The sequence below is a fragment of the Morone saxatilis genome, unplaced genomic scaffold (genome assembly GCF_004916995.1).
Source record: "Morone saxatilis isolate NCDOM2014 unplaced genomic scaffold, NCSU_SB_2.0 Contig7, whole genome shotgun sequence".
Lineage (NCBI taxonomy): Eukaryota > Metazoa > Chordata > Actinopteri > Moronidae > Morone > Morone saxatilis.
Genome location: NW_023340246.1, coordinates 14,348,674 through 14,358,398, shown reverse-complemented (window position 1 = coordinate 14,358,398; position 9,725 = coordinate 14,348,674). Strand labels below are relative to the sequence as shown.

The window sequence follows — 9,725 nt, the reverse complement described above, 5'->3', positions numbered from 1 at the left end:
GTGTCCTTCCTCGTAAGTACCAGCAGGTGGCAGTGTGACGCCGGCTGCCAGCTGAACTACAGACATTTACCAACAGGGGATTACAAGGCTAGCTGCTTTAGCTCTAGCCAGCTAGCACGTTTGATGGCTGCTGTGACGTTGTGCTAGCTAATTGCTAACAAGCTGGATTTAAGGAAAAACAGCGACTAAGAAGATAATATCATTTCTGGGGGACGTTGGTCTGCCGTGAGTCGTAAAAAACAAAACAACAACAACAACCTATGTCTCGTGTAAATGCATGCCGGCCCGTCAGAATGTTTCCCGGGCTTAAACTTGTTGGATGACTCTCCTGAATCAGTAGCCGAAGGCCTCGAGTGAGTCCGCGGCGCTGGAGTGAGCGACCGCCGGGGATCGCCGCGGTCCGAGCGGGACGCAGCCACTACTACTGACTGCACCACCGCCTCTGTTCACCATGTCCCACAGCGGACCCCCTCCTCGGTGGCGGAATTGCCCCAGAAGAGGACAACCCGTGGCAGGTGAGAAAAACCGACAAACTTGACAATAGAGCAACCTTTTAATTGAAGCTTTTTTTTATTTATTTTTTTTTTTTTACGTAGCTGCTGCTGTTAGCTGCGCAATTCACTGCCACTTGTTTGTCACAACACGCTGATTTAAAAACATGACTGTGTGCCCTTTTCTGTAGTGTTATGACCCGATTTGTTTAACTTTTCTGAACGTCCTGATCTCACAAGCAGCGCTTTGCAGTTGTTTTGTCCATTTTCAGTCGCACATAAGTGCTAGGCTAACGTTAGCATCACAACACAGGGACGCTATCTAGCACTGTAAGTCTGAATTTAGTCATTTATATCGTTTTGTTTAAATTAAGCGGTGGTTGGTGTGAACTGGGATGCCGAACTCATTGAGACGACACTAGCTAACTGCACAGGCTGAGACGTTTATTAAGGAGTGTGTATATTTGCCACATTTAGCGAGGACAACTTAATTTGCCATATTTTTAAACGGAGTTTGGTATTACACCATTCACTCGCGTGTTGTTTAGCTAACTTGCTACCTGTGGCTAACGGGCTTTGAAACCTGAACTATTTTTATTTATTTTTTTTCTCCAAAATCTAGCTAACAACTCTAATTTAATTTCCAACCAGATCTGAGTTTGTGGGCTTCTTGCATTAGTTTTCCCATAAAGTGCATTAAAAAAAGTGCTACTAAGTTGGCTAAGCATCGCCATCGAAGCATCACGTGTCAAAACAAACCGGGGCTGTAGCATGGTTGTGCATGATGCTGTAGTAGTGGTCGATATCCAGTGAAGCCGTCTGAATATAACATGTTTACTTAACGAGATCTCGCATTTGCCAGAACATCTCCACTTCACGTCTGCTTTTACCAGTGCAGTAGTCTAAACAGATGTTACACTGCAAGGCACAGTTGGTGGCTTTGGCACTTTTAAATCCATACTTAAGTTATAGTGCACATTTTACACATGTTTTATACTTAATTTAAAACCTAATTTAAAAGCCCTGATATTTAAACCCATGAAAATGCCAGATTTGTCTGGTGATTCGTCCTTTTGATTTGGTTTGATAAAATGTGTTAACCGTTTCATTTGTTGACAAAGTGTTAGTGTGTTAGACTGGTCTTTTCAGAAATCAGCAATTAAATTAAAGATAAAATCCTATTGTAAATAAAAAAAAAATAAGCTTTTGGTGAACTAATCTATTCGTTGGCTTCTTCAGGTTGCTACTCAGAGTACAGGGTTTTATACTTCGGGCTGCTGCTTCATTACTTGTGTTTTACCCTCACAGCTAAATTCCTGCCAATGAAAACGATGTTGGGTCCCAGATATGACGACCAGGTTGCAGAGGAGAACAGGTTTCACCCAAGCATGCTGTCCAACTATTTAAAAAGTCTTAAAGTAAGTAACTCCTTGAAGACTAAAGTTCTGAGTAACATTTTGAAGTTGAGAGACCCACAACTCACCGTGTCTTTTGTTGTCTTTCCTCAGGTGAAAATGGGTTTGCTCGTGGATTTGACCAACACTACTCGCTTTTACGATCGCACCGAGATTGAAAAAGACGGCGTAAAATATGTGAAGCTTCAGTGTAAAGGGTATGAGAACGTCTGCTGTCAGGAGTTGAACTAGTTGAACGTTAATTAAGTGGTGATGTACTAAGACCGATGTCAATCTGTTTGCTCTAGCCATGGAGAATGTCCTTCAAAAGAGACGACTGCGATGTTCATCAGGCTCTGTGAACACTTCATAGAGAAGAATCCCACAGAATTGATAGGTAAGGAAACTTTAACTCAACAGTTGGATCAGATCAATAATTATGTGCTTCTTGCAGATTATTTGTATTTTCTCCATTTTATCATCTTTGTCTGAGGAACATCTCCTTTCATAGATTTGATGGAGAAATGTTAATACGACTATAAACATGTTTTGATATCGAAGGCTTGGATCAGCTAGAATTTACCGAGCTGTGGAATAGTTGGATCACAACTATTGTGATATTTGCTGTGTTTTATGTTGTTAAGTACATGATAAGACTCAATACATGTCACTCTGTTTTCTTTTTTTCCATTTTACTTGCACCTCTTTGAGTTGTTTGATTGCAGTTTTTGGAGGAAATGTGACTTCCCTCCTGCTATTAAAACTGATCTAGTAGTTAAGAGATGGAGTTATATTTAGTTAAGTAGTGTAATAGTAATCTGCATTGTTCAGTAGTGAAAGAAAATGCTTGCATTAGTGTTCCATGTAGTTAAAAGTTAAACATTTGGACCAAGGGAAGCCCCTCGGCCAGTGTTTTTATTGACGATTATATCTGTGTGAGTGAAATCCATGAAGTGCTTTGCGTATCACCTCAGCTCACAGTAGAATACGAAGATATATGAAAGAAGAACTTCAAAGCGTGTAAAAACTGCCGGCGCTGTAAATAAGTTTCCCCTGTGTATTATTCGCTCAGACTGTCGGAGCAGCTTTGCCTCAGCAATGAGTCATTTGGATTTTGTTTTCCCGCAGTTTTACTCCTCAGACATTCAGGCTTCCATTCATCCCACTCAATATGAATCTTAATGCCTGAGCAACACCTAAAAAAGGTTGAATCTTAAATACGGGCACCTGGAGCACCCCTCGTTTATTTCTAAAAACATTACATTGTCTCCCTTATTTTGCTGTAAAGACTAAATGTCTTGTGAGAGGGTGTTTTTGTTTTGAGTATCCTTAAGGGTTTACGATTGTGTAAAGTGTGTGGGGATACTCCACAGTTCTCAGTGACATATGGGTTTCTAATATTGTGTCCTACTAATAGTTTTGTTGTGGTACTTTAATGTCAGACACTGAACACACACGAGATAATAGCAGTAGAATAATCTTTAATCGTGATAGTATGAATATTGGCTTTAGTCCATTCTGTTGTATTATTTACTTAAGTTATATATGGGGATTTATAAAATGAAGGAGCCTGTGTTTACTAAAACAGAATTTAAGATTTGCAAGAAATGTCTGATAATATAACAGCATCCTGCAACTAGTATTTATTAACAGCTTTTCCCCCTCATTTGTTCCACGTTTACCCGAATTCGAGTAAAATCTTGATCTAATGTTGTTTGTTTCTGCATAACATTTATAAACATCCGTGTGTTATTCAGACACTTTGAGTTTGAGAGCTCAGTTTTGAGATTGGAGATTGAGAGTTGTTGGAAAAAGCTTAACTGCGCAGCCTAATTGTACCTTGATTTTGTATTATTTTGTGAAAGTACATCTTTATTGTGATGTTGGACAATAGAGTGCACTACCATAAGTCTCCAGCAGATAGCAGCCTTACTCTAAAATTGCTCCAGAGCAAATTACATATTTAATTTCAAAATGTTCACACTGTTTGGTCTTCATACAGTTGTACTCTTAAAGCCAGACAGCCTTCCAGTACAACCAGTCTTCTGCTGAGGCTCACAGAATAGCTCCATGTAGCAGCTGGAGGTGAAACGGCCCTCTCGAGGTTTGCTCACGTGTCTCTGTTAAAGATTGGAAATGTGCAAATGCACTCCCTCATGTGCACGGCTCTCAATCCAACATCCAACATTAGAAAGCTAAACAAAAACACTGTCATGCAAAGTCACTATGTGGTTGGTTTTTATAAGCGTGGGAGTTTCACATGAGAAACAACACTGCACTCCCACTGAACACTGTGTAGGTGATTTCTGGGTGAAAGGACATCAGTGGACTCCAAGCCTAAACTCTGGCTAACTGAATTTGGTTTAAAAGGTTGGTTTAGAGTTGTGTAGATGTATGTGGGCAGGCTTTTGCACTTCAACTACACGGAAATACTGTAGTTAAACATCCCTCAGCTTATCATTACTAAGCAGTATGTACTTTATTTCCAACAAATAAGTTATGTTATGCTGACAGCTCAGTGTTAACAGTCTTGCATGTGTAAATAGTTTCCAACACACCCGAGCAACGCGTCCAAATCTGATATATCGGCCGATATTATCTTATTGTAGCGATATCTGTATGGATGTATAACTTGGCTGATAAGTAACATTACATTATTGTATTGAAATGGCAAGCTATGTTTGAGTTCATTTAGAAAAACTGTCACAATTACAGTTTGTCCACCAAAAAATTAATCTAAAGAATTTGCATCAAGATGATTAATGTTTTAAAAAACTGCTGTAATTGAAGTTGGTAATATGGATAGTGTCAAATGTGTATAAAAAAGAGGTGTCTCTAGATCTCAAATACCGAATAATAACTCAAGTTCTACCTCATTTAAGGCCTGAAGGGTGTCCTAGTGGAACCACTCATGTGTGTTGTTTTTAGGCAGCTTTCTCTCACTTCAGTGTAAAAAGTTTGAAATAATATCCTGCTGTGACGTTGTGCCTAAAGGCAGCCGGGTGGGAGGGATTCTTAAGAAGGACGCATGGATTTTGAAGTTGCACTTTCACACTGGTGGCAGCAGGGTGCTCTCTTGTACCTCACTCCTGCATCTTTTAATCCTGTCCAGATCTGTTCTTACCTACTAACTGCTGCCTGGCTTGTAAATCAAATTTCTCGAACATCAGAGCAGAATGTGTGAATGTCATCTCAGCAATGTCCTGTCTTTAGCCAGCTGGTGATTAGATTTTGTTGCCTCTGCGGCACACATGTCCAAATTAGACAGTAAATGTGATCCCCATCCTCTGACGTTGGTTCATTTCATCTTCATTAGCCTTAGTGTTGCCAGGCAAACTTCCATTGCTGGGGAGATATGAGAGTCAGATGGTTTTATTTTGTGTAGTTTGATCCCTGCTGTGCACCTGCCAAAGGTTGTTTATTTGTGTGAATATGACTTTGTTTCCCACAATTGGGGGACTCATTTTCTTTCAGGTGAACACTCTCCTTTAAATGGTGAATAAATGTGACTAAAATCTTCAGGGGGTTATTCCTGCCTTTAGGGAATCTTTCTGCCAAGGAATTTGGTTTGTGCTTTAGCCAATTCACTTTAAAATAGTGTATGATTTCTCTCGGTTTTTTTCCTTTTCATCCACTTTGATGAAACATTCAGGAAAGTACAATCTCTGAGTCTCTTCTGTGTGCATCGGCTGAGGTCAGGCTGACTTTTAATGTAGGTATAAAGGCAGGACCCCCCTCTGAGGGGACAGGGGTCTGCCTTTTCAGTCTGTGGAGTTTGAGGAGTTGATGCCCCCCAACTCCAAACACAGACTCTGTTTCATTTCATCTACAGAAGACTGATGTTACTGATGTGAGAGGGAAACACATCGGATAAGATTGTGCTAAACCACAGGGCTATTGAAATAATGGCGCCACATTAAATTGATTGTGTGAAGGTGTCGAGCATAGATAATGGAAAAGATTTGCAGCATATTTTTACCAATACACAGCGTTAGCTACATGCGTAAGATTTAATATAAATGTAAATTTAAAGTGGAATTCTCAGTTTTTGACCACTTTGCTGCTTTCTTTTTTCTCCTGAAGGTGTTCACTGCACGCATGGCTTCAACCGGACAGGCTTTCTGATATGTGCATACCTGGTGGAGAAGATGGACTGGAGGTAAGGGCTGAGCTCCCTTCAGGCGTTCATACTGCCAGAGTGCAGTTTACAATCTTCACAATCGTCTTGCGTGACAACACAAACCAGACAACCCAAGTGGCTTGCATCATCGCTCTGGTTTCAAACTCTCCCACCTCTGTCAGTCTTTTTTAGCTGATAATGCCATCTTCGCCTGATAGTTTTCTGTATGTGTGTTACACTGTCAGTACCAATCAACTCAGGCTTCACAAAAGAAGCTGGCTGGTTGGCAGTGACCGAGCTAGTCACCCCACAACAGAGGAGTTTAATAATTTACAAGAGCTCAGCGGAGGGTGGAGGGGGGGGTGAGGATGTGTCTTTAGTTGGAGGTGGAGCAGCAGTCTAAGAAAGCAGAATCCCTGGAAGCTGCAGACATGAAGGCTGAATAAAACCCTCCCACCACCCACCACTTCCTGTGTAATGAATACTCTGAGAGCATTTACAGCCCTCGTCCAGTTTCATGTGTTTACTATCAAATGATCAACACTGCTAGATGTTTTTTTTTTTTTTTATTCCTGAAAAATATATGATGTGAGTTATGATTAAGGCTGCAACTAAAGATTATTTTTATTATAGAATAATTTTCTGATTATATTTGTGCTAAATTGTTTTAATCTATAAAATGTCATAAAATAGGGAAAACTGCCAATCACTATAGATATATATCACTAGAGCCCAAGGTGATGTCTTTAAGTATCTTGTTTCATCTAATCCAAAGCGTGAAAAGTTATATTTAGAGCTGAAACAATTAAGTTATCTTAAATAAGGTCAGATGTGGAAAAGCTGTAAATTCTCACATTTGAGACCTTGAAATTCTGTTTTTTGTTGTTTGATGAATCAAAAAATCGTTGTAGCTCTAGGTATGATAAACAGACCACATTAGAAACACAGTAAGGACAGAACATCATATGTAACCGTAAATAAAAAGAAGCTTTTTAAAAGATGCCCCGTCCATGTTTTCTGTCTCTTATCAGCGTCGAGGCAGCTGTGGCTGCTTTCGGCCAGGCCCGGGCCCCAGGGATCTACAAGGGAGACTACCTCAAAGAGCTTTTCCGTCGGTATGGTGACGAGGAGGACGCACCCCCTGCCCCCGCGCTACCCGAGTGGTGCTTCGACGACGACGATGGGGAAGTGGACGACGACGGTAATGCGGTTGGCCAAGAGTCGGGCCCCAGCTCCTCTGGGTCAGCGCCTGGCAAACGAAAGAAAGAGAAGCTAAAACTGGTAAGACTTCCGGGGAGCTTCAGGAAATGGACTGTTAAGTAGAAAATCCGTTGGTCCCCTCTCTGCACGACACGGAGCTCATGCAGGGTGATGTAGGGCCTACAGGGAGGCTTCCCGCTTATGTTCAACTATACATAATAATCCAGACAAAATTGATGTTTAAATTTAGAGAACGCTTTCCATCTCTGGCAAAGGTATAATTTTGATCAGATAAAAGCCGCCTCCCTGTCTTTATGTAAAGCTCTCATCAGTGCAATCTGGCGTGTTGAATCATCTCCAGTTGCGTGTAATTAGGTTTTCTTCTGTTTACATTGAGCTGATCCCCTCATCCAGGCTAATTTTGAGTAGTTTAAGAAGCTTAAATTAAAACGGTATCACCAACATTTCAAGCAGTCAGTGTAGAGGTGAAGACAAAAGCAACAGTGTTTGCACAGTAGAAAATAAATCATATTCATCATATTTATATCCAAAAAAAAACAGTTCATATTTATTTTCCACTATTATTGCACAGAGCTTACTGAAAACCAGAATCCAGGCAAATCAAAAAGTTGAGTTATACAGTAGACGGGTCTAGAGGGAATAAGCCAGAGCAGCAGCAGCTCCTCCAGGCTGCATTACTTCACTTTCATTAAAGAATAGTGTCTCTTGGTTGAGTGGTCTGCTTCGGAGTCTGACTGGTTTTGGCTGCCATGAAGAGATCCATCATGAAGTCTGTTCAATAGTAGAAATAAGGTAGCACACCATCAAAGCAAACAATGCCCATATAGCTTCAGGTTTAATTAAAATATAATTGTTGATGCGCTTCCTCAGAGTCATAATATCTGCTCTGAACGAACACTTTACAGTTTGGATGTGAAAATTACAAACACGACTCTGCTATTTTGGATAGTTCATATCCGGATTAATCAGTGATTGGGTTCCTGGAATTGGTGGCTACAGTTTGTGTTGGGAAAGTTTTCCCATCTTGCTGGGTTGGAAGGGAAGTCAAAAGAATCAGGTTTCTATCTCTGGTGGACTCGTGTGCACTCTGCTGCAATATGTTCAAACCATTTCAACTTTTTGTTTCTCAGGATAGTGCGTTTTATCTGAACAACAGGCCGATCGGATATGACACAGAAAAGCTGGAACTAGTGAATGACTGAAATATTAACTCACAACTATAACCCAAAAGAAGAGTAAGATGTCATTTAAACACAATTTTAAAAGTATGTTAGCTGAGTCAGCTTTACTCTTCTGTCTGTGTTTAAACAGGATGAGTTCAGACACAGTGTTGATTTGTAGGTCACCCAAGTTTTGGCAGTGCTCTGAATCATTCTGCACGTAAAACGTAAGAAATAGACTTGGAGTGTAAGAATATGCTGTAGGCCACATTCACATGCATATAGCACAAGTGTAGACAGTTGGCTGATTAAAATAAGAACATATCTGTTCCATCAGATGCATGATATGAGTTAGATGAAGGAAAAATGAGGCTAAAACAGCTCCTGTGTAGAGACACTGTTAGACATTAAGAGTTTGGCCTCATCTAAAGCGTAATAGTACAACATAGTTCATTGGTTTGAATATCAGTATTTATTGATTTCATTTGTCATCATAATATGTGCTAATATCAGAAAATATCTTTATAAATATTGTGATACTGGTTTTATCCACATCACCTGACGCTTTCCAGCTGCTGTTGAATATGGCCATACCCTGTGTATTGGGGTATTTATTGGTGGTGTTGATTGATTCAGGTCCAAATCTGGTCATGTTAGTGCAAAGTATTTTTGCACATTTTGCTATAAAAATGCATAGTGACCGCCCTCTACTGGTGAAATTGAATTTAGCTATTGGCTGATCTGGAGGCAGGTCTCGTATGTGGTGGCAGCTCTTGTCACCAAACAACCACTGCGTCTATAAAACCAATGTAAGGTAGCAGGATTTAGGGGTTTAGTTACACTTAAAGTCCAAATGGCATTGTTCTCACCTGGCCAGACAAACGGGGGTTAAATTTGTGTTAATGTGTCCTGATTTTAAGGTGGATGGATGAGGTTAAGCAGCTGTTACATGCACATAACTCCTCCTCTAGATTGAAAAGTGGAGAATGAGATTCATCTGAACCATTGTGGGGCTTTCTATTCTCAGCCATTCATACACAAAACACATTCACTAATGGTACTTGGGTTGATTTATTATCATGCCACATCTGTTTCTGTTCTAATTAGTATACATCGTCATATTATACTCATCTGGGCAGAATGGGGGGNNGGGGGGGGGGGGGTCATGTTAAAAGAGAAATAAGGAGATTAGGAAATGAGGTGAATGAGCGAGAATTGTTCTTAGTTGAAAAAGGAGTTTTACAGATGTCATCAGTGTTATATGATACTTGCATAAATAAGAGTGAGGGGGTGATGAGTGAGGCATCAGTAGAGTCTCCTGGGAGTTGAATGGGAGAAA

At 40.4% G+C, this 9,725-nt stretch overlaps 1 protein-coding gene across 3 annotated transcripts in view; it reads left to right on the top strand.

Annotated features, from left to right (window-relative positions):
- Positions 1-74: 74 nt before the first annotated feature.
- Positions 75-9,725, top strand: part of rngtt (RNA guanylyltransferase and 5'-phosphatase) — a 77,884-nt gene continuing 68,233 nt past the window's right edge. For 2 of the 3 annotated variants that reach the window (XM_035678577.1, XM_035678578.1), the window contains exons 1-6: positions 75-515; positions 1,800-1,909; positions 2,000-2,103; positions 2,194-2,282; positions 5,969-6,044; positions 7,037-7,286. In XM_035678577.1, the coding sequence (XP_035534470.1) occupies positions 452-515; positions 1,800-1,909; positions 2,000-2,103; positions 2,194-2,282; positions 5,969-6,044; positions 7,037-7,286 (693 nt within the window). In that variant the 5' untranslated portion in view covers positions 75-451. The remainder of the gene's footprint in view (positions 516-1,799; positions 1,910-1,999; positions 2,104-2,193; positions 2,283-5,968; positions 6,045-7,036; positions 7,287-9,725) is intronic. The other variant, XM_035678576.1, reaches the window with a different exon arrangement.